General features: G+C 39.1%; 1 protein-coding gene across 1 annotated transcript; it reads left to right on the plus strand.

Annotated features, from left to right (window-relative positions):
• The first annotated feature begins 17,976 nt into the window (after nucleotides 1–17,976).
• On the plus strand, nucleotides 17,977–19,413 carry LOC139196208 (uncharacterized). The gene is made up of 2 exons (XM_070821879.1): nucleotides 17,977–18,968; nucleotides 19,062–19,413. The coding sequence occupies exons 1-2, from the start codon at nucleotides 17,977–17,979 to the stop codon at nucleotides 19,411–19,413; spliced, it is 1,344 nt and encodes a 447-aa protein (XP_070677980.1).
• Nucleotides 19,414–25,679: the final 6,266 nt, after the last annotated feature.

The raw sequence follows: 25,679 nt of genomic DNA on the forward strand, positions 1-25,679 counted from the left end.
TAAAAAATCATCAAAATCGGAGTTAAAATAACTGTTAAATCGTGATTTTTCGTTTATAACCGTCGAAAAGTTTTGTCCCGTTACTTGATCTCTGAATGTTTGTTTTTTGCAATTTTTGGTGTATGCGATCTTGAAGCATATACAAACAAATTTGACGGTTGGATCGTTGAAACTAGTTTCGCAAAATGCGTATCTCATCAAAACAATATATTCACTAACACTTAAGAGTTTATTCATATTTTCATTAAGTATAACACAAGATTTTGTGGTATCCACTAGTGTAAATATTTTAAATTGAAGATCGAATTCATTCATTGTATTCATATAGGGTCAAGGAGTGTAGCTGTAAAAAAGTATCAAAATCGGAGTTAAAATAACCGTTAAATCGTGATTTTTCGTTTATAACCGTCGAAAAGTTTTGTCTCTTTACTTGATCTCTGAAAGTTTTTTTTTGCAATTTTTGGTGTATGCGATCTCGAAGTATATACAAACATGTTTGACGGTTGGATCGTTGAAACTAGTTTCGTAGAATGCGTATCCCATCAAAACAATAGATTCACTAACACTTAAGAGTTTATTCATACTTTCATCAAGTATAACATAAGATTTTGTGGTATCCACTAGTGTAAATATTTTAAATTGAAAATCGAATTCTTTCATTGTATTCATATAGGGTCAAGGAGTGTAGCTGTAAAAAAATCATCAAAATCGGAGTTAAAATAATCGTTAAATCGTGATTTTTTGTTTACAACCGTAGAAAAGTTTTGTCTCGCTACTTGATCTGTGAATGTTTGTTTTTTGTAATTTTTTGTTGATGCGATCTCGAAGCATATACAAACAAGTTTGACGGTTGGATCATTGAAATTAGTTTCGTATAATTTGTATCCCATGAAGTTCAATGGTGTGTGTGTGTATATATATATATATTTATTTATTTATTAAGTAGATTTGAATCTATTTATTTTGTATGTATAATTATTATAGTTTTTAGGGGTATAAAATTTAATTTAAAATTTAATATATATATAAATATAATTATTATAGTTAATATTTTAGGGGTATAATTATTATAGTATATATAATTATTATAATTATTATAGTTAATTTAATATATATATATATATATATAATTATTATAGTAATTTTTTAGGGTTATAAAATTATTAAATTAATATTCTACTTATCGTGTATCGTGTTACCCACGTGTATACCCGAACCAACCCGTTATCTTAACAGGTGATTATCGGGTTACCCGATAACGACCCGTTTCGTTATCGTGTCGACTCGAACACCTGTTAATTTCGTGTCGTGTCGTGTCGGGTTATCGGGTCGTGTCAGGAATTGCCAGGCCTAGGTGTGTAAACACAAGAAGTTTGAAAAACAACCCCATGTTCAGAGAAAAAATGGCGAAGAGAATAAAATTCCCCCGCCATTGTCGATACGTATGGTTTTAATGGTGGTGTTAAATTAGGTGAGAACATAGGCAAAAAAATGTTTGAGAATTTGTTGAGTATCAGATTTATGCTTCATCATGAAGACCCAGGTAAAACAAGAAAAGTCATCCACAATAGTAAAAAAAATAATGAGTGCCAGTAAGAGAAGGTTGACGATTTGGACCCCAAATATCACAATGAATTAAGGAAAAAGGAAAAGTCGATGAAATTGAACATAAACCAAAAGATTGACGAGTTTGTTTCGCCAAAGGACAAACATCACGAACATGACTAGAACCCAAAGAACATGTGAGAATACTAGATGTTGAAACTTGTAAACGAGCAAAAGAGGGATAACCGAGGCGCCTATGCCAGAGGGAGGAGAGTATGGTGATGACGTTGCATAGAGGTTGGCGGAAGGGGAGAGAGGCAAAGGCCACGAGGTAGTAAAGGTTGCCACGTCGCTTACGCACACCAATCGTCGCTTTCGAAACCAAGTCTTGCAAAATGTACCAAGACGGGAAAAAGGTCACAGAACAAGATAAACCATCTATAAGCTTACCAACGGATAAAAGGTCCACTTTAAAATTAGGAACATATAAAACATCCTTCAAGTCAATTGAGGAATTTAAGCGAAGAGTGCCAATTAAAGTGATTGGAGCCGTGGCACCACTAGGCAAGGAGACGGGCGACAAAGGTGAAGCAGAAGTATGAACCAAATTGGAAGATGAGGAAGTAATATGCTTGAGGAGAAGACGACGAGGCTGCGGAATCATCAAGGGCAACAAGGAGACGAGTGTATTGATCAGTGGATATATTGGGCATGGCTAACTACAGGTCGTGAAGGCTGGGAGAGATGTGCACCTGATGGGCAAATGGTGAAGAGCGCGGTGTGAAGGTGCTGGAGTTACTGCCTGAAGAGAGCTGGAGGCTCCTAGAAGGCCGTGAAGGCATTGGGGCGCTGCGGGCAAAAGAAGCAGCAGTGTTGCTGCGAGAGAAGCTGCCAGATGTGGATGCGCGGCGTGGTGGGTGCTAGGGTTGTCCATGAAGAAGGTGGCCAACGGGATAACCATTCAACTTATGACAGGTCTCACGAGTATGGAAATCGTAGTTGCAATAGGTACAATGGAGCGAAGGTCTGTCTGAGGAGGTGCGGGAAGAATTGCGGACAACCATGGCAGCGAGAGAGTCGGTGGGACGGACAGAGCCCAAAGATCTTTGTTTCTCGGCCTAAGAAACAGAAGAACAGGCTTGAGGAACAATAGGTAAAGGATTCATCAAGAGGATTTGGTCACGAACAGCAGAAAAAGAGTCGTGAAGACCCATGAGGAACTGCATAAGGTGTTGTCGTTCAGACTTGGTGCCACAAGAGCACGTGCAGCCGTCACTATAAGAGGCAAGCACATCCCAAATAACTTTGAAGCGAGTGAAATAAGCAGAGACATAAGAGGATCCTTGAGAAATTATAGCAAGCTCACGGTTGAGTTGGAAGATGCGAGGCGCGTTGCTCTGAGAAAATCGTTCATGAAGCTCGTCCCATACATCCTTAGCAGTGGTGTTAAAAAGAAAGGATTCTTGTAGATCAGGTTCCAAGGAATGAAGAAGCCAAGAAAGAATCATGTCATTGCAACGACGCTAAGCCGCGTGAGCATCAGAATCATCGGAGGAAGAAGGTTCCTGAACATTGCCATTGATGAAACCAAGCTTGTTCTTGGCACTCAAGGAAATCTGCATGCCACAAGCCCAAGAGGTATAATTATCACCATTTAATTTTTTGGAGACAAGAACAAGGTTTGGGTGGTCTGAATGATGAATGTAAAAGGGGCCGTCGGAGGAAGAAGAGTTGGCCATAAGGAACGGCAGAGATGTCGGCCGAAAAAAAAAAGGAAAAAAAAAATAGAGCTAGGGTTTTGAACCTACTCTGTATACCATGTAGAAAAATAATATATGGCTGAATTGTATATTCTCATTGATACGTGAAAGTACATATATATATACAAATACATTTCTTGAGCAGCAAGGATTCCTCCTACAAGTTAGGAGTACAATTACAATTTAAGTCTAACTACTTTCCTATTTGTCTAACACTCCTCAGCTGGTTTTAACATGACTGAAAACAAATTCCCTTTGTCTTGATTTTGATTGAGCTGTTTATGAGTCTTGACTTGCAGAGAAGCCATGACCAAAGGTTCCCCGCATCCCCAATAAAAAGGGGTACATATTTATCAATCCAACCCAATTCCATTTAAATTATGGAGTTTGAATAGCAAATCGTATGACAATAAAAACTTGGGTGTAACCATGATATATCCACATCACCGTGTAGCACGCATCACTTGACCAAGTCACGTGTAGGAATCTCCCCTTACTTGAGGGCTGGCTCTGGCCAATTCATATAAACATGCATGCATAAACTGTAAAACAGTAAACTCAGAAGCCTTCCAAAGAAAGCGACGTAGAGAGATAAATCCATAGCAACCATTCAGTGGATCTTCCAAACATGTTCAAAATTACAAAGAGCTGTTTTTCATATATTAACAAATAACTTCGTACAATAATATGAATTTGAAGTTATATAACAAATCGTCACGGGATAAAGACACTCTATAGTTACTCGACAACAAGAAAACTCACGTTTATATAGGGCAGATGCATAAAGATACATGTAATAACTTACGAAACAACTTTACAGTCAGAACATTTCGATACAGAGGCCACCAGCTTCTCCTTTAATTGCTCGGCATCACCGCCTTGAGTTTGAATCGAGAATGTATGAATAACCTTATCGTTGTCTGTTATGGAAACGTTAGACTCTTGAGCTACAATTTTATGTACCCTAAGTGTTCTAGGTTTCCGCTCATCAGTTTGTGTCGAGGACTCATCCTTGAGCAGCTCCGAACTTGAAACTCTTGTCTGGACATTGAAACTGTCAACCATTATTTGGTTCATTTACGGAAACAGTTTTACTTCACTATCCTCACTTCGACATCCATTTGAAGTGCCTTCTGTTTAGAATTCAAACGATTCCAGCGACTGGATTTGATCAGCCACCTCCGTGTCTATGTGGAGACATTTTGTGCTGAGAAAATTCCTTGACCAGAAGATTTCAACCTTCACCGTAAAGATCATTTTCCGGCACCTTCGTCTCTACGTGAAGACATGTTTTGCTGAGAAAATTCCTTGACCAGAAGATTTTGACCTTCCCCGTAAAGACCATTTTCCGGCACCTCCATATCTACGTGAAGACATGTTGTGATGAGAAAATTCCTTGACTGGTAGATTTCGACTTTTCCCGTAAAGATCACTTTTCAGCACCTTCGTACCTATGTAGAGATTTGCTGCGCCGAGAAGATTCTTGACGAGTAAATCCGAGTCGTTGAAGATGAACAACTTGGAGTTCTTCTTGGATTGATATACTTTGCAAAACGGCAGTCTTCTTTTCCAAAGTTGACGGCGGTCCTCTTCTCAGGAAAACAGCAGCACCATTTTGGTGCACTTTAGCGCAGCCGTCTTATCCAATGCCGGCAACATTTTTTGTGGTTAGCATCCGTCAGCTTTTTTTCTTCTTCTAATTGGTCGGAGAGAGAACTTTTCCAGCGACTAGATTTGATCTGCCACCTCCTTTTGATGGAAAACATAATTAAATTAGAGCTAACCATTAGGTTTAACGTCTATTACGATCTTATACAACATCTTCAAAAAATTTCACTTTCATACATCACATACTATTTTATTTCAATATAAAACCTCTATTACATTTTTTATTCATTAATCTGTTAAAAACTGATGTGATTGTCATATTTATGCCACGTGACTAAACACTTAATAAAAATTTTAAAATATTAAAATTAAAAATAAAAAACTTATCTTTCTCAACCCATCTAACGCAGGAGGTTCATCCTCTCCCACCCCTGAAGAAATCATGCACCACTCTGATGATTTGATTTTAATCAATTTGTGCTTACAAATTTCTCATACCCAATTCTTCTGAGCCGCTCCTTTTTCTGTGCTGACTTTAATCAATTTGCGAACTCGGTGGAGGAGCTGGAGCCAACAAAACCTTCTACAAAAATCTCTGAATCGATGCCGAATTTCCAAAGTTTATCGAGATCCAAGCCGTTGGCTTTAAGGAGGGCGATGGATTCTGGGAAATTGGGGTCAACTTCCTCGTCAAAACCCCGGAAGTCGAACTCCCAGGTGCCGCCGACGTCGCCACTTTCGGTGATACCGCGGTGGAATCGGGGACTGAAATGGGGACGAAGTCGATCTCGCTTGACTTCACCTACGAAATGGGGACGAAGGCACCGAGTTTTTCTCAGCCATTTTCTCGAACAGCTTGCCTACTTCCACCATAGGCAGTCTGAGAGCTTAAATTCTATTTCTGAGTTCTCTCTCTCTTGAGGAATGAGGCTCTGTTGGGGTTTTTCACCAAGGATTGCTGCGTATTTTTTGCTTAATTTTGAGTTTTGATTTCTAGGTTTTTGCTGTTTTATCTTGGGCCTTTGGATTCTATACCCGAAACCCGTATATTTTCAGATCCAATTAGTCTCTCTCAAGTTTTTTAGATCGAAATCTGAATTTATTTTTTTGTTTCTGCTGAGATTATGTGTTGTTGTTTATGCCACGATGAGCCACCACTTGCAGAGAGTTGGGGAGGTGAAGAGAAATTGGAGCTTGGAGAAGATGGGTTTTAGGGATTGGGAGGGGTGGTGCACTGGTGGTTATGGAGATTGGAGGAGATGGGGGGTCGGGTGGAAGACGAAGGGTGCTGTTTTTTTATTTTTTTATTTTTTGGGTTTTAGGGATTGGGAGGGGTGGTGCGCTTGTGGTTATGGAGATTAGAGGAGATGGGAGGGTTCGGTTCGGTGGAAGACGAAGGGTTCTAATTTTTTTATATATATTTTTAATTAATTAACTTAATATTGTAAATTTTTCATTAAGTATTTAGCCACGTAGCACAAATATAGCAGTCACATGACACAATCAGCTTATAACGGACCAATGAATGAAAAATGTAACAGATGTATTATATTGAAATAAAATAGTAGGTGGGATATGAAAATAAATTTTGTTGAAGATGTTGTATGAGGTTACAATAGACCTCAAACCTGAGGTGTTAAAGTATAAAATACCCTTAAAATGAACATTTTTTGGATCTCACGAAATTATATATGATCATAGTAAAAATGAGAAATGATCAATTCATTTGCTTGCTCCGCTAACTGATCGATTAGAACTGAGAAGTAAAGCATGGTGGGAAGCGTTTATAAGGATCTTGAAAGTTTGAATGTTTAAATTTGTTGTATTTGGGTATGCAAACCTTTTACACGACATGACCTATACTCGGACAAAAAGTTGAATTTTATCTTTGATCACTAAAGTCCCATTTAACCTTGAAATAATGTATCATGCATTATAAGGAGAATAACTTAGTGCCGTAAAGTATAAATTATGGTGTAAAAAGTCCTCGTTGTAAATTTTGAAAATTTGTTAATATGATCATATATAAGCAGTTACTAAATTTAGTGATGTCCCCTTTTTTTTTTTTTTTTTTGCCAAAGCTTGAGATATCTCACATTTCAAAAGGTAGGACTAATTTTTAGTGGAGCCCAAAAAGGCTAAAAGTAGTCCAGCCTATCCCTGGTCACAGTTAAATACCACACTTCCTCCAAAAGCTTTTAATATTAACCATAAAATCACTCGTGTTTTTACCAGCTTTGTGCCTCGAACTAGAGACCACAGAGCATACATGTTGAAATTTTACCATGTTTCTACTTGACCACTTGCCGTGGTTGTTGTTTATACTATTATCAAGAAAACAAACTTGGTTGTAATTTTTTTTTTAAATACCACATATGTCTCCACATTTTATTCTATTTTTCCTTAGTGGCGATAAATAACCTTTATATAACAAGACTAAAATAGGAATTTTGTGGATTTAAATTATTAAATTAAATTAGAATTCTTCCACGTTTTTCTCCATCTTTTTTCAATATGTTTCTCCCATAAAACGTTTGAATGTTTGTAGTATGCAAACCTTTTTTTCACGACATGACATATACTCAGACAAAAAAATTGAAATTTATCGTTGGTTGCTAAAGTCCCATTTGACCTTGAAATAATTTATCATGCTTTATTAGGAGAGAGAATAAAGTGTCTTAACGAATATAAATTATTATTTAATAAATCCCCGTAAAATTTGGAAAATCATAAGGTGTTACTAATTTAAATGTTGTCTATAAATATGTGTGTGTGTGTGTCTACATATATTTTTTTTGCCAAATTTGGAGGTATCTCACATCCCAAAAGATAAGATTAATTCTTAATGAGGCCCGTAGAAACTAAGGCATTTCACCTAACTTCTGGCTTCAGTCAAATAGCAGACATCTTCCTAAAGCTTTCAACCAAAAAATCATGTGTTTTTACCAGCTTCGTACCTCAAACTCAAGACCACGAAGCATACATGGTTTGGAATTTTACGACGTTTCTACTAGACCATTGATTCTCTTGGCTACGACACTAGTTCTATTCAAACTGTTAACTATGATTCGGATTTTCTGCCAAACTTCAAGTTCCCCCTGCGTCCTAAAAGCGAAAAAGGCAAGTCGAATTCCCAGGCCAAGGGAAATACCTTCATTCAGCTCGGAGCGATTCTTTACTATTATTTAGAGCACACATTCTGTAAGACTCTTTTTTTGTTTTTTGAAAATACCATTTATGTCCCCACAGTCCCATTTTTTATCCTTAGTTGCAATAAATAACCTTAATATAATAAGATTAAAATAGGATTTTATTTAAAATTCTTCCATATTTTTCTCCCACTTCTCTTTTGATATGTTTCTCCTACATACATAGCATGTGTGAGATTGCCATTATAACAAAGAGTTGATTAGTAATTCATGTCAAGTGGTGATATAACAGTTACATTAAAGATCTTCTCAATAATTTCGAGTAATGTATTGTGACAATTTTTTTTTAAATGAAAATGATAATATACCACTCTAAGCTATGTACACTTAGAAATAAAAAGAGTTTGATCTAAAACACAATGAATCAAAGAGAAAGACTGTTCACCAAAGCAAATTCATCACTTGAATTGTGACACAACTTTTCTGACATGCAACTTTTCCTTATTTCATTACATATCATCTCTTTTCCATGTAAATTTTCTTGATAATTTCCAAATTTTAAAATGATGCAAAACAACATTAACTAGTTTAAACCCAAACTAGCTCAATGAGGAGCAAGGGCGAAGCTACAAAGAAGCCCCTCCCCTTGTCCGAACTCATGCACAGGAACGGTGGTTCTGCCCCTCTGGTCCTTTCGGAAGTTCTGGGTTCCTGCAGTTCTTCTGGTTCTGGGTTTTCCTTCCCTGGTGATGCGCAATTGGGGTGGAGCATATGAATTGTATTCAATTAGCGCACACCAAGTGTTTGATATATATTTTGATGGTCCACAGGTTTATCGTTCATGATATTGCATGCCATTGTAAAAAGAAAACACTCGCATGACTCACGTCAATGCATATTAATTTTAGATCTCATGTATAATTAAAAGGGTTTTACCATACCGAATGAGTAATTTTTTCGATGTGATAGTTATATTGTCACGTGTGTTACTTATCCATCAAGTTATAACGTGCAAAATACTAACACCAAGCGACAGTGGAGCCATCTCACTCCAAGATTGGCCTCAAGGGTGCATTTTAAACCAGATGCAGAGTCTTCACTATGCGCATACACACATATAAGGTATAATACGTATCTCTCTGCAAACATTGTTAGAGGTTTTTGCAGAGCAGGTAATATATTTTCGCAATTCTGCAGTTTAATTTCTTGTCAATAAAATAACAATTACTTTTAAACTCACTGTTAAATTAAGGAAAGTGAGCCACACATTTTTTATTATCTCTCACAAATCTTTCCTAATTCTGGCCGTCGAATTAAAATAAATTGAAAAAGATTAATGGACAAAAATAACAATGATATGTTAGAGGTAAAAAAATGTGTGTGAATAACACAATCCTAAATTAAAAGGTATAAACTCATGCTAGAGCTACAGATGCATACATGCCCAAAAAAAATAGTACATAAATAATTTATTCTATACTTCGTTTTATTCAGTCAACTTCATATGCATTGTGAAGCATACACTTTATTTTTACATGCAAGGAAAAATAAAAAACCTATAGCTAGACAGGCATTCTCCTGTACTCATTCACTGCTAAGAAAATATATCAAATGTAATTTGATTTAAAGTTAATTCTGCTAGTGCTTTTCGTTGATGGTTGCACTTCGATGTAGAATCTTTGGAATTGGTACTATTTCAAGGTGTGGTCGGATTAGGACCTCCGGACGGGGTACTACCCCTAAGTATTTGCCTGATCAAAGGGAAGAAGGGACGATCCATCTGATGCAAAACATCATTCTTCATCTGATGCATAAACTTTTCTTCCCCATGCAACACTCTGCAGGCTTCGGACGATTGCATGTTCATAAGAAAAACCACTAAAAACACTGCCACCAAAAATATTTTTAGAAACTTCATTTTGTTGGGCAAACAAAGATTATTTTGCTTCTTTTTAATTTCGGTAGAAGAAGGAAGGAATGAATGAAAGAAGATACAGAAAAGGTTTTGTAGGGAAATCAAAGATTTTGCTTCTTTTTTCTGTCTGTCAAAAACAGAAAGGATTGAAGGAATGAATGAATGAATAGATGGGGAATATGGGGCTATTTATATGCATCAATTTTGACCAACTTTCGTATGACTTTGATTTTTCAATATAAATCTATTTGTTTCGTTGTTTTGACTGTTAATTGATGATTATATGCTAAAGACTTGGAATTGAATGGGTCGTCATATCCGCAAGGGTTTTGGTTTTAGGGTTTAACTATATTGTGGACCAAATGGCATACAATGGTTCAACTCATTTTTATCACCGTGTAAAAATCCACTTGCCATCTATAGTTTTTTTTTAAAATTATTTTTAAGAAAACCTCGACGTACAATACAAGCGAAATTTATTGATATGAAAAAAAAGTTAAACCTAGTCAGGGAGACAAAAACCTTACATATCATAAAGCAAGAAAAACAAAATACAAGAAAACTAACCACTTGTTAGAGGTTATTCTAGTACAGTAAAACCTTTATATAGTCATGATGTAGGAACCAAATTGATTTTAAAACTTTAGGGAGATTATTACTTACTAGATGTGTAGCTATAAATATTTTTTTTACTTCGTTATCCTTATTAAAAATTGTAGAATACAAAGAACTATTAATGGAGTACGTCAATATCCAAGGTGTAGCAGTAAAAAAAACACCCAATCTTTAAAGGGTAAAAGACTGTTTACTATCCTCATATTTTGTGGTTTTCAACATTTAGTACATCAAGTTTTTTTCGTCTCAGATTCATACCTAAAGTGTAAATTTTGGGACAGTCTCATACATCCGTTAGTCAAACTGTTAAATCTGCCCTTAATTGTGACGTGGCGCCATGATTGGGCACCACGGGTCATCCACGTTTTTTTTTTCATTTTTTTCTTTTCTTTTCTTCTTTCTTCTTCTTCTTCTTCCTTCTTCTTCTTCCTTCTTTTGCAACTTTTTTTTCCTTCCTCCTTCTCCTTCTTCCTTCCTCCTTCTTCCTTCTTCTTCTTTGTCCTTCTCCTTCTTCTTCTTCTTCTTCCGAATCTGGGGAAGTTTTTTTTTTTTTCTTTCTTCTTCTTTCTCTTTCTTCCTCTTTCTTCTTCTTATTCTTCCACCGACTGCAGCTTTTTTTCTTTCTTCCTCCTTTTTCCTTCCCCTTCTTCTCCATCTTCCTTCTTCTTCCTTCTTCTTCTTCTTCTTCTTCTTCCTCCGAATCTGAGGAAAATGAAGGTTTTTTTTTTCTTCCTCCTTCTTCTCCTTCTTCTCCTTCTTCCTTTCCCTTCTTCTTCTTCTTCCTTCTTCTTCTTCCTCCAAATCTGGGGAAGATGAAGGTTTTTTTTTCTTTTTTTTTTCCTTCTTTCTTCTTTCTTCTTCTTCCTTCTCCTTCCTCCTTCTTCTTCCTTCTTCTTCTTCTTCCTCCAACTACAACTTTTTTTTTTCTTCATTCTTCTTCTTCCTCCTTTCTCCTTCTTCTTCGCCTTCTTCCTTCCTCCTTCTTCTCCTTCTTCCTTCTTCTTCATCTTCCTCAAAAAAAAAAAAAATCCTTCATCTTCCCCAGATTCGAGGAGGAGGAAGAAGAAGAAGAAGAAGAAGAAGAAGAAGAAGAAGAAAACAAAAAAAAATAAAAATCCTTCATCTTCCCCAGATTCAAGGAGGAAGAAGAAGAAGAAGAAGAAGAAGAAGAAGAAGAAGAAGAAGAAGAAGAAGAAGAAGAAGAAGAAGAAGAAGAAGAAGAAGAAGAAGAAGAAGAAGAAGAGGAAGGAAGAAGGAGGAAGGAAGAAGGAGGAAGGAAGAAGGAGAAGGAGGAAGAAAAAAATAAAAAAAATTGATGTCAGAGGAAGAAGAAGAAGAAGAAGGAGAAGGAGATGGAAGAAGAAGGAAGAAGGAGAAGAAGGGAAAGGAAGAAGGAGGAAGGAGGAAGAAAAAAAAAGTTGCAGAAGAAGGAAGAAGAAGAAAGAAGAAAAAAAAAACGTGGATGACACGTGGCGCCCAATCATGGCGCCACGTCACAATTAACGGCAGATTTAACAGTTTGACTAACGGATGTATGAGACTGTCCCAAAATTTACACTTTAGGTATGAATCTAAGACGAAAAAAACTTGATGTACTAAATATTGAAAACCACAAAACATGAGGGTAGTAAATAGTCTTTGACCTATCTTTAAAATATAGTGCATGTATGTATGTATTCTCTTTAAGTTTAAAGCATGGGGCGTGAAGCTATAGAAACAAAAAGGCTACTTAGGGCTAGTTTGGTATAAATGTGCTTTTTAAAAAAACTGCTTATGTTGTGCTGTAAAAATAATCAGCTGTAAAATAAAGCAGTTAAGTGTTTGATAAACTTTTATTGTAAAAGTGCTTTTAACAAAAAAAAAATGTTCAAATGTTTGGTAAACTTTATGTAAAACTGATGTAGCTATGTTAAATGACTAAAAGGGTATAATATTAAATGTGATATAATAATTTGTTTTATTTTTTATTTATAATTTCATCTTCAATCTTCATCATTTTCGGGTCACAGCTCAAAGATCCAAATCCCTCCCCTCCAACCCTCTGTTCACTCCCTTTACCAATCACCAAAATCTCCGGCGGATTTCACAGCTCAAGATCCAAATCCCTCCCCTCCAACCCTCTGTTCTCTCCCCCTTCCCAATCACCAAAATCGTCGACCCTAAAGAGAGAGAGAGAGCAAGAAATTTAGAGATTTCGAATCTCTCCAACTCTATAATCGGATTCCAATCTGCCAATCCATCCAACCAATTTTGAAAAAACTCAGGAAAAATAAAAGAAAAAGAAAAAAGGGGGAAAATCGAAGTTTTTGAATTTCAGTTCAAAGTATATAGCCACAAAGAGATTCGAATCCGTAGCTAATGGACGTAGACGAAAGAAGAAGCTAATGGGTCATCCACATTGTTTGGATCAAAACTTAAACTTTGGGCTCGGGGGAAGTTGGCCCAAAGAACAGCCTAAAAGGGAGAGGAACCCGAAGGCCCAGTCAAAACCCAGCCAAAGTCTAGAAGACAGGAGAAGCCCGTTTCTGACTAGGTGCAAGCCATGCAGACCATTTGCTCACCTACCCAAAGGCCAAGTGGTATAGACCAGCCAGCTAATCAGCCCAAAAAGTACTTTTAAATGGCAGTACAAGTAAATAGCTGATGAGTCACTACCCTTCAAGCTGCATTCAGGCAAGGTTGCTGCTACAGGAGGCCAAGCCAAGGTGTCTATAAAAGGAGAAAGAGAGGTCAGAGCCAAGGACACTCAAACAAACAAACAAAAGCACAAACTCTACTCAAAAGCCAGATTTGCCTTCAAAACGAAGCTGTAGTCAGCCCAAACCTTCATCTCTTTCGGGATAAACCCTTTGTAATAGCTCTGTTACCCTGCTCAACGCCTGCTGTAGTATCGATTTTCTTTGTGCAAACTCATTTCTCAACCCCTTTTCCAAGCCTTCAAACCTTCTGTTAACCCACAAACATAGGAAGTTGCAAGACGATCAGCCTTGCCCAACAAGGTTAAACCTTGCCCGACCTCATTTGTTTTTGTCTTTTCATTCATTAGCCTAGAAATATGTTGTATACTTCAAATTATATCCAAGTTATTGCTAGTAATATGGCTTTTAAAAGACTCTCTCAGCGCTTGGATCCGATTTGAATATGTCTTCACAATTCAAGCCAGATCTAAGTTCTAAGCCTTCGGGCATATAAGATTTGATCACCCTAAAAGTCATTGGCCTCAAGGCATAAAAAAGAACCTGATGTGGACTTAACCCATCCACTACAAGCTTTGGTAACAAGAAGTCCGAAGTTACTTGGGGCACAAGTAATCGACCTACCACTTGGTTTTATTTCTGTTATATTATGATGACCGTATAACGTTCGAGTACGGGATGAATTCTGATAGGAAGCCTTAAGGCCTACACCTAAGGCTTCACAAAGGCACCTATTTGGATTCATTCTGTTCATCGGGCAAGAACATTGAGTATAGAAGGGGTTCTGATGGGAAGCCTCAAGGCCTATTCAAGGCCCCACAAAGGCACCTATTTGGATCCATTCTGCTCTTTGAGCTCAGGTAGTCAGAAGTATAATGGTTATAAGAACCATATAACTCACAAAAGGAACCTTATGTGCTTGAGTACTAAGTTAGTTACTTACGGGAAGCCTCAAGGCCTACACCTAAGGCCCTACAAAGGCACATGTCAATAACTAACAGTCTCTCGAACACATATAATTAAAACTCAAACATCCGTTATACATCTACCATACTGAAGATGGTAGTGGCACGCCTGAGCAATTCAAAGTTAATCTTGATCGTGAGCCTCAAGGCCTACACCTAAGGCCTCACAAAGGCACATTTCAAAGTTAATTTTGTCCTTCTCTTTCAGCCTTCCCCGACAAGCCTTGCCCGACAGGCCTTGCCCGACAGGCTTTGCCCGACAAAGCCCGCCAGTAAAGCAGAAGCCCGACAGAAAAGCATCACCCGGCGCCAACCTCTCGGGGAGCTGTGTGCTCGTCGACCAGGAAACATTCCCCAAGGAAATTCCCGCCACGAACATAGTTTTGGCACGCCCAGTGGGATACATTGATCAAAGCAATATATGTCAAAAAGATCTGAAGATCTCCAAACTGCTTTGTTGCACATGCTGCAAAGACTGGAGAACACTTCTGTAGGCTCGAGAAAAGAAGATGACCCGGTTTTAAGACCACCTATTCCTACGTCTTTACCTCATCTTGGGGAAGAAAATGATTGGGAAGATGGGGGCCTTAAAACCAATCACCTAGAAGAAGCTGCGGTGATGGATGAACATACAGATCCCTTCTCACAGGCCCCTATAAATATGATCAGTATGACCTGGGCGGAGAAGGGAAAAAGAGAAGAAGAAAGAAGACTGGTTGACAAACCCATAAAAGGGGTGGTTAACTTGCCCGAATATCGAAAAGCCGCCATATTCAAAGGAAGGGTGCTGTGCAGTAAGTGCCAATGCGAGTGTGAGCTCGAAATACCACCCACATGAGCCTTCATCGATCATGAACTAATCAGAAGGAATGAAGAGCAAAAGAGAAAAGAGGCACAAGATAAGGCTCGGCGGACTGTAGGAATGGATACCTCACGAAGTGTCTTTCAGTGGCTAGGAGTGATTCCCAACCAAGGGCTTTATCAGAAATATTTCGTAACCATGAAGTTTCTGAGGAGGCAGAAGATAAAGAGGCCAAGAAGCCAAAAGAGAGAAGTGTAGGGCACTCTCAGTACGGCCATATGGGAAGAGAGGTCAGGCGGAATAACAGGATAACAAACCCTGTTACAAAAGATAATCCTGCTCGCCTCGGGCGAAAATGGCATGTGGTCGGGAAGAATGGACAGCCCGTTAAGCAAATAGGAGCCTCCATGGTCAGAAGGGTTCAGAGGAAACATAAAGCCTACATGAATTCCTTGAAAACCCCAGCAGCGTTGGAAGCTTCCAAAAATCAAAAGTTAGAGAAAACATCGTCTGGGGGGAGCAGTTAGCTCCGCTAGAGAAGTAAGAAGGAGGTGGAAAGGGCTAACAGCAAGATTGAATGCGAAGGAAATCATGTGCCACAAAGCCTGCACCCTGGGAAATATAGAATCTTGACGAGAGCTCAAGAAGATATGGTTATGGTGCCAACTCCTGGATGGAAGGCAGAGCAGCCTATTTGCTTTGGAACTATCTCCCTTGAGAAAAAACAACCTTCTTCATCATTAGGGGATCCCTTCGGGGAAGTTCCAAAATAAACACCATGTCCATATGTGAATCAACTCAAGGGGGCACCAGAACCACTGCTTCCACCAGATGTTATGGCATGGTTGGATGAGTTCATGGACCAGATTGGGAGCAAAAAAGAGGAATTGCCAGAGCCTAGCAACTTTCATATAAACACGGTATATGTGCTATCTGCTATGTTTGTTGCCCAACCTGATCAGCCCGCCGCCATGGAAAGGGATTATGTAACAACTGAGCCAATGATGACTCATATTAATATGAAGATAGCGGAAGAATGAGAGTCGGGAAAAGCTGCATCATCTGAAGCATCCAAAGAGGGTTCTTTAAGGATCTACACAGATAAAATGGTGTTCAGCCACCCGACCATTTCACTTGCCAATCATCTGAAACCCATATATGTGACAGCTCATTTGGAGGGGGTACCCTTTAGAAGGATTTTGATTGATGGAGGGGCAGCTGTTAATGTATTACCAGCTAAGCAGATGAAAAAGTTGGGGAGAGGCACAGAGGATCTTATTCCTACAGACCTCACAGTTTCTAGTTTCTCGGGCGCTATCACCAAGACTCTTGGGATATTGCCTTTGGAAGTATATCTGGGGTCTAAACGGATCATGCTGGCGTTCTTTGTGGTGAACTGCACCTCTACCTATAGAGCCTTACTTGGAAGAGATTGGATCCACCAAAGTCTTGTTGTACCCTCCACCCTACATCAACAAGTTGCTGTGTATCATGAGGCAAGCGCAGAAGAGCCAGGTTTTTGGGAGATGGTAGAGGCCGAATCACGGCCATTTCTTCCCACAGCCAATATAGCAGAAGCAAGTTTCTACAATCCCAACGTAGGAATCTTGAAGTGTTTAGGAGCAGATGAGAACGGCCGCCCTACCAAGGTGACGGCCCAAAAGCTTCTAGAACAAGAGATGCTCTTTACTAGAGAGGAGTGGGATAGACCTTTTATTATCCCAACACCCCTACACCATCAATGATAGAACAAAAAAGGAAAGATCAGTTAATGGCAGTCAGATTCCTGATTAAACGACTGTTGGTGTATAGGAAAGAAAGAAGACAAGAAAATGAGCTCTTAGACAGAGAAGAGCAGAGAATGGCTTGTGGGAGCTTCAACCAGCCATGATAAAAGCAGTGAGGAATCTTGTCAAGAGGAATTGGAAAGGGCCATTCAAATGGCTGAGTGTATATATGACCTGGATGAACCAGACAACTTGCCCGAGAGCCCAAAGCTAGTCAAATTTTTGTGTACAGAACTTGATAAGCCACCACCGGAGGTCCAAGATCCTCTGGAAGTTATTGAGCTAGGAACAAAGGAGGACCCAAGACCAATACAAATCAGTGGTTTATTGGAGAGAGAGGATCGGGCACAAATTATCTGTCTCTTGCAAGAATTCAGAGATTGTTTTGCTTGGCATTACACTGAGATACCGGGTTTAGATGCAACTTTGGTGGAACATAGAATGCCCATCAATGAAGGATATAAGCCGGTTAAGCAAGCACCACGAAAGATGTCGAATTAGATAGAAGAAAAGGTCAAAGAAGAGATTGAAAGGCTCGTAAAAGCCGGATTTATCAGGCTAGCCAAATATGTGGAGTGGTTAGCCAACATTGTACTCGTTTTAAAAGCTGTAACAAAAGCAGTATGATGTTGTGTTGATTACAAAAATATTAATGGCGCTACACCTAAAGACGAATATCCTATGCCTATGGCAGATCTTTCCATAGATGCAGTAGCAAAAAACAAAGTCTTATCTTTTATGGATGGAAATGCCGGGTATAATCAGATAAAGATGGCTCCGGAAGATATACATAAAACAACTTTTAGGTGCCCTGGGCATGTGGGGGCATATGAATATCTGGTCATGCCCTTCGGGCTCAAGAATGCTGGTGCAACCTACCAAAGAGTGATGAATGCCATCTTTCATGATCTGATTGGCCATAATATAGAGGTGTATATTGATGATATCGTGGTGAAATCCAAGACGGAAGAATAACATCTGATAGACCTCAGGCAGGCCCTGACAAGAATGAGGGTCCACAAATTAAAGATGAATCCAAAGAAGTGTGCGTTTGGAGTAAGAGCGGGCAATTTCTTGGGAATCCTAGTTCATCAACGAGGGGTAGAAGTGGACAAGAATAAATCTCAAGCAATAATGGAGTTGTCTTCACCCACCAACAAAGTGCAACTTCAAAGGCTGCTGGGCAAAATTAATTTCTTAAAAAGATTTATTGCCAACCTGGCAGGCAAGATCCAGCCGTTGACTCCTTTATTAAGACTGAAGGATAAGGAGAATTTCGAGTGGGGACCACCGCACCAAGAGGCCTTCGATGGTATCAAAGCGTATTTGACTTCTCCACCAGTATTAGTACCACCTCAGAGGGGAAAACCCTTAAAGCTATATATCTCCGCTTCAGATAAATCAATTGGGAGTTTGCTGGCTCAAAATAATGAAGGCGGGAAAGAGCAGGCAGTGTACTACCTCAGTAGAATTCTGACCGAGGTAGAAACAAGGTATTCCCCAGTAGAGAGATTGTGCTTGGCTTTGTATTTTACTGCCAATAAGCTGAGACATTACATGTTACCTTGTCACGTGCACATCATCGCCAAGACAGATGTGATAAAGTACATGTTGTCAAAACCAATGTTAACAGGAAGGATTGGGAAGTGGATTCTAGCATTATCTGAATTCAGCTTCCAGTATGTTCCCCAAATGGCAGTAAAAGGCCAAGCAATTGCTGACTTCTTGACGGAGCATCAAGAATCTCGAGATGAGATAATCAACATACCGGGAACCCTGGAAGTTACTAATGTTTGGATCCCGCCAGGCAAGGGGATCTCGGGCAAAGAAGAGTGGATCCAGCAGGAGATAAGAAGAGTGGTTAGTTTATGGATTACTCATTGGAAGCTGTATTTCGATGGTTCTTATACTCAGAAAGCTTCAGGAGCTGGGATTGTAATTATCAACCCTCAAGGGATTTATCATTATTACTCATTTTTCTTGGATTATCAAGGGAATACCAACAATCGGGCAGAGTATGAGGCCTTAATAATTGGTTTGGAAATCTTGATGGATCTGGGGGCAATGGAAGTTGAGGTGTTTGGTGATTCGGAATTGGTAATAAACCAGCTCAATGGGGAGTTCAAGTGCAGACATATCACCATAGCTAGATACTATTTGGCGGCCACATAATTGTTGAGTTATTGGGATTCTGAGATATCGGTGAGTCATGTTCCCAGGGGAGCCAACCTAGCAGCCAATGAGATGGCGCAATTGGCCTCAGGCATACCAATACAGGAGAGAATGTATGGGATGAATGTCGAGATTCAGAGGAGAAATCTTCCTTCCATTCTGGAAAGGGGATTCAGCCTGGATGTAATGGTTCAAGAAGCTGAGATTGAAGATTGGAGATCGCCCATCATCCATCATTTGAAAGATCCCTCTTCACCCACCAGCAAGAAAAATAGACAGCAAGCAACTAAGTATGTCTTATGGGCGAAAGACCTACTAAGAAAGACTCCAAACGGGTTACTACTGAAATGCTTAGGCCAAGAAGAGTCAATGAGAGTGATGGCCAAAGTACATGAATGAGTATGTGGAGCCCATCAGGCCGGAACAAAGATGAGGTGGTTGCTCAGAAGGTATGGATATTTCTGGCCCGACATGGAAAAGGATTGCAAATCCTATGCCCGAGGCTGTGAAGAGTGTCAAAGACACGAACCTCTCCAGCATGTGCCCTCAATACCTTTAAATCCAGTGGTTAAACCTTGGCCCTTCCGAGGATGAGCGATGGACTTCATCGGGCAGATTTACCCAGCTTCTAGCAAGGGGCACACTTTTATCATTGTAGCAACGGATTACTTTACCAAGTGGGTAGAGGCCTCGGCGGTGAAATCCATAACCTCAGCCACCGTCAAGAATTTCATTGAGACCAAGATTCTGCATAGATTTGGGGTGCCCGAAACTATTGTGACTGATCGAGGGCCATCTTTTATTTCAAAAGAAGTTGAAGAATTTGCAAGCAAATACAAAATAAAGATGATCCAGTCCAGTCCTTACTACCCACAATCAAATGGCCAAGCAGAATCCAGCAACAAGATTTTGGTAAACATTATCAAAAAAGTGGTGATGGACAATCCGGAGAAATGGCATGAAAAGTTGGGAAACACTTTGTGGGCATACAGGACTTCCAGGCGGGCAGGAACATGCACAACTCCATATGCTTTAACCTTCGGGCAAGATGCAGTACTTCCCATGAAGATCAATGTAAGTTCTGTCAGAATTCAGAATCAGTTCGGGTTACACAGTGAAGAGTACGTTGAAGCCATGTGTCAAGGAATTGAAGACTTAGATGTAGCCCGAATTGAAGCCTTGAATTAGATTCAAGAAGGGAAGAAAGCTGTTGCTCGAGCTTATAACAAAAAGGTGAAGATGAAGTCTTTCAAAGAGGGAGATTTAGTATGGAAGACAGTCCTCCCTCTAGAAGCTCAGCTTAGGGGCTTTGGAAAGTGGAGCCCGACATGGGAATGTCCTTTCACTGTTAGTCAAGTATTGAACAAAGGGGGATACTACTTGGCAGACCTTGAAGGGAAGGGGCTGAAACATCCCATTAATGTTAAATTCTTAAAAAAATATTGTCCGACATTATGGGATGTTAGAGACTGTTACATTAAGGAGGATGCAAGGTAAAGCCGACTTCGGGGTATCAAGGTGCAGTGTATGATCACCAAACCATTCAAAAGAAGACAGAAAAAACAAAAAGTTGCTAAGATAATGTTTATTTCATTTCGACAAATTGGTGATATTTACAAACTAATCCAAGTCCAAAGTACTACATTCGATTCCTTCTACAATGTTATTTTCAGCTGGTTTTCCGATGTCTCCCTGGATATGACCCGATCAGGTGATCGGGTTGTGCGGCCAAAACGCGCCTGGTAGGGGATCCTTAGGCAGAGTTACCACTATGTGTGATGGTGAAGCCTGATTTATCACGACGGCAAGCAGGAAGGCAAGCCTTCGTGAGGAAACCGTCTGACCAAGGGTGTTGGAGATAGCGGGGTGTTTGACCAAAGGTGTTGGAGATAGTAGTTATCTGACGAAAACTCTTTTTTCTCACGAACAGGGAGTTTTAAGAAACCCCACATAAATTCTGAAGAACTCATTTCATAGTTTTTTGGAAGAAAACTAAGGAAGCAGAAACACTTGAAGTAGATAAAAGATAAGATCGATGATGGTTTGTGGGGAGAACCATAATTTATAGGAATAGCAGAAGGTAGTTCAGGGGTCGTGGGAAGATCGAGAGACTCCGGGTGACGTTAATCTCAATCAAAAGATACAAGTTCCGAGAGCAAAGGCGCAGACGCATGCAGCTATTCAATTAATATTGGCGCCTGGAATTCCAGGCTAAATATCAATTGAAGAGGGCACTGTTTGGATCAAAACTTAAACTTTGCGCTCGGGGGAAGTTGGCCCAAAGAACAGCCTAAAAGGGAGAGGAACCCGAAGGCCTAGTCAAAACTCAGCCAAAGTCCAGAAGACAGGAGAAGCCCGTTTCTGACTAGGTGCAGGCCATGCAGACCACTTGCTCACCTACCCAAAGGCCAAGTGGTATAGACCAGCCAGCTAATCAGCCCAAAAAGTACTTCTAAATGGCAGTACAAGTAAATAGCTGATGAGTCACTACCCTTCAAGCTGCATTCGGGCAAGGTTGCTACTACAGGAGGCCAAGCCAAGATGTCTATAAAAGGAGAAAGAGAGGTCAGAGCCAAAGACACTCAAACAAACAAACAAAAGCACAAACTCTACTCAAAAGTCAGATTTGCCTTCAAAACGAAGCTGTAGTCAGCCCAAACCTTCATCCATTTCGGGATAAACCCTTTGTAATAGCTCTGCTACCTTGCTCAACGCCTGCTGTAGTATCGATTTTCTTTCTGCAAACTCATTTCTTAACCCCTTTTCCAAGCCTTCAAACCTTCTGTTAACCCACAAACATAGGAAGTTGCAAGACGATCAGCCTTGCCTGACCTCCTTTGTTTTTGTCTTTTCATTCATTAGCTTAGCAATATGTTGTATACTTCAAATTATATCCAAGTTATTACTAGTAATATGGCTTTTAAAAAACTCTCTCAGCGCTTGAATCCGATTTGAATATGTCTTCACAATTCAAGCCAGATCTAAGTTCTAAGCCTTCGGGCATATAAGATTTGATCACCCTAAAAGTCATTGGCCTCAAGGCATAAAAAAGAACCTGATGTGGACTTAACCCATCCACTACAAGCTTTGGTAACAAGAAGTCCGAAGTTACTTGGGGCGCAAGTAATCGACCTACCACTTGGTTTTATTTCTGTTATATTATGATGACCGTATAACGTTCGAGTACGGGATGAATTCTAATAGGAAGCCTCAAGGCCTACACCTAAGGCTTCACAAAGGCACCTATTTGGATTCATTCTGTTCATCGGGCAAGAACATTGAGTATAGAAGGGGTTATGATGGGAAACCTCAAGGCCTATTCAAGGCCCCACAAAGGCACCTATTTTGATCCATTCTGCTCTTTGAGCTCAGGTAGTCAGAAGTATAATGGTTATAAGAACCATATAACTCACAAAAGGAACCTTATGTGCTTGAGTACTAAGTTAGTTACTTACGGGAAGCCTCAAGGCCTACACCTAAGGCCCTACAAAGGCACCTGTCAATAACTAACATAGTCTCTCGAACACATATAATTAAAACTCAAACATCCGTTCTACATCTACCATGCTGAAGATGGTAGTGGCACGCCTGAGCAATTCAAAGTTAATCTTGATCATGAGCCTCAAGGCCTACACCTAAGGCCTCACAAAGGCACCTTTCAAAGTTAATTATGTCCTTCTTTTTTAGCCTTGCCCGACAGGCCTTGCCCGACAAAGCCCGCCAGTAAAGCAGAAGCCCGACAAAAAAGCATCAACCGGCGCCAACCTCTCGGGGAGCTGTGTGCTCGTCGGCCAGGAAACATTCCCCATGGAAATTCCCGCCACGAACACACATACTAGATGGGCAGCAATTCAACCCGTCAAAGAACCAAAAGGTATGCTATCATTGGAGGGCGAGCAAGTGCAATCAGCACCCTTGCCTTTTTCTCCACAGAGAGCTTCCGGCGCCATCGTCGCAGCAAGGTCTCAATGGGACAGCCTCGACTAAGCGCCATCACTCCTTCACTGCTAACACTAACGGTCCATCATCCCGGAATTAGGGTCTAAATAACTTTAATGGCGGGGCTTCTTCGACGTGGGGCGTCGGAAAAGAAATTGTTGTTCGGATCTGCATGCTCCAGGCTCGAGATGATGAATTTGACCTGGGTTTTCACAAGCTGTCTCTCTATGACAATGAATGGAGCTCTCTGAATTCGACCTTGGTAATCAACAGTCATTCCTTCATCCCGTATATCTTCAGCTTACATCAAGTGCCAAAATCGACTCGCTGAGGGACCTCGTCCTCTCAAACAATCGGATTCGATGATTTGATACGATGAGGGAAGCGAGAAAGAGAAAGAAGGTATAATTGGGTTTAAGAAAGTTTCATTAAATTTTACTGTTCATCCGCCTTCTTTGAAAAAAAAGCTGGTTTTGAGACGCAGCAAAATGCTGCTTTCATTTTTTTGCTTATTTTGACTGAAACTTTAAAAAGAAACACTTATTTTTACATTTATCGAACACATTTTACACCACAACTTTTTTCATAGCTGCTTTTTTTATAATTTCAGCTGTGCCAAACTGGTACTTACTAGCTTTGCCTGCTTGGTTGTGCATAGCTACTAAAGCAATGCTATTTTGCTATTCTACAGCTTGAAAATATGTAAACATGCTTGAGAAGGTAGAAACATTAGGGCTTCAAGAAATTGTTCATGTTGACGAGTTATTACGTACTCGTAACCTCAAAGATGTGGTATCAACTGTAAAAAATCAAACATTGTCTCAAACAATTATAGAAAAATATTTTAGTTCATCTTAAACTTTTATTTGTGGCATTGCATATTTTTATACTTATTGAAAATTATTATGATATGGAGGCGAGTTTCCTTAATACAAGACTTATAAAAATTATAACATATTACAATCCAGAGTTTATTAATATACATAATTGGCCCCAAGTTGAGACTAAATTTTTTTTTTAGTATAAGAAGGTTATTTCTATATAGAGGATTATTATAAGGAAACCTTTAAGGGATGGGATCTTCATTTTTTTTATAAAAATTGGGATTAGTTGTGGGTTCCACATCACATCGAACTTTAACGATCCGTACTGTCTATTTTTCAAATTGCACCTCATAGATCATTTTTACAAAATATTAGCCAAATCGAAAATGTTTAAGACATCTAATTGGGTTCAAAGAAATTAACAAATACTTTGTTATATAAAGAACAATGAAATTTTATCTTGCTAATTAAATAGGCAAATAGTTTCGAATTCAATTGAATTTTTGCAAGAATGATCTATAAATCAAGACTTACAAAATAGACGTTCGGATCGTTAAAGTTCGATGTGAAGTGGGCCCCACACCTAATCCCTATTTTTTTTTTAAATGAAAATCCCTTTACATAAATAGTTTGATTATTATAAAAAGGTTTTACTATATATATTTTTAATTAAGTTGTCCTGATTCAATTTTTTTTTGTTTTTCTCTTCTATTAACATTACTAATACTTTAAAGGTATTTTGACCAATTCTTGTCGAGTTTTTGTTACTATTTTTTTTTTCATCGCAATTTTGAACTGAGATTTGGAGTTTGGCATGCAAGTAAAAGCGTGTGCAAGGCCTTTGATGTTTGAACGTTGACTATTTTAATTGAAGTTTTAGTCGTAGCTATAGTATTAGTATCGGTGTGTGCTAACCTTTCACACGACATGAATAGTTTATCACACACACACACACACAATTGAACCATATTGTGATGACTCAAGTCTTATTTGACCTCAAATGTGTCCAACCGTGTTTGTTTGATTAACTAAAACATCTCAAAACTAATTGAGTCCTCTCTAATTCACTAGCCAGACCTAAGTATTGTTTTTTCTCTAAGTTTTATAGGACAAAATTGAATAAGAATAAGTCTTAATGTCTAGAAATGACTGTCTTTTTTATAAAAAAAAAAATGATCGCCTATAAAATTTGAACTTGTATCTTCACCAAAAAAATGAAAAATCAGGTTCCGTTAATCCAAAACGATAATGAGCAAACAAAGTGTATTAAAATATTATTGGAGGAAAATTAAGAGAAGGTGTTGTAATCAGTACCACATGCAAGAAAATTTTGGTAGAAATTAGTTAATTCGGCCTCAAAAGAAACGTTGAAATAGGAATTGAGGAATCATTGCTGACAACTTTTTATCATGCATTAGTTTCAAAATCTTCAATAGTTTGAATCACCGTCCAGAGAAAGAGAGAGAGAGATATTAAGATGTTTTATATTGCATTTTGTGTAGCAGATACAACATCACCAATCTGTTACAATTACATGGGTTACAATTTTCATTAGTTTTCCTTCTTTGAAGTTATAATAGTCTCATGGGTTACAAATACAACCAAAACTTTTTAGCCAATTGACCAACAAAAATAATGAAAAAAAAAAGGGTTATTATACATGACTTGTACTGCAGGGATACTAACCGCAGGGATACTAAACTAGCTAAACAATATACACATTTTGAACTTTTTAACATCTGTTGCTCCCGTTTCTGAATCTCAATAGCACCGGCCGGAACGTTAATTCTCGGTATTAATAGAGTGAAGAATGCATGGCTAGGAAGGCTTCATGCAGAGTGGTAAGCTACATTCATCTCATTCAGGTGCAAATACCCGAGCTGCGGCCGGGGATGTGGGTGT

The sequence above is a fragment of the Malus domestica genome, chromosome 05, assembly GCF_042453785.1.
Source record: "Malus domestica chromosome 05, GDT2T_hap1".
Taxonomy (NCBI): Eukaryota; Viridiplantae; Streptophyta; class Magnoliopsida; order Rosales; family Rosaceae; genus Malus; species Malus domestica.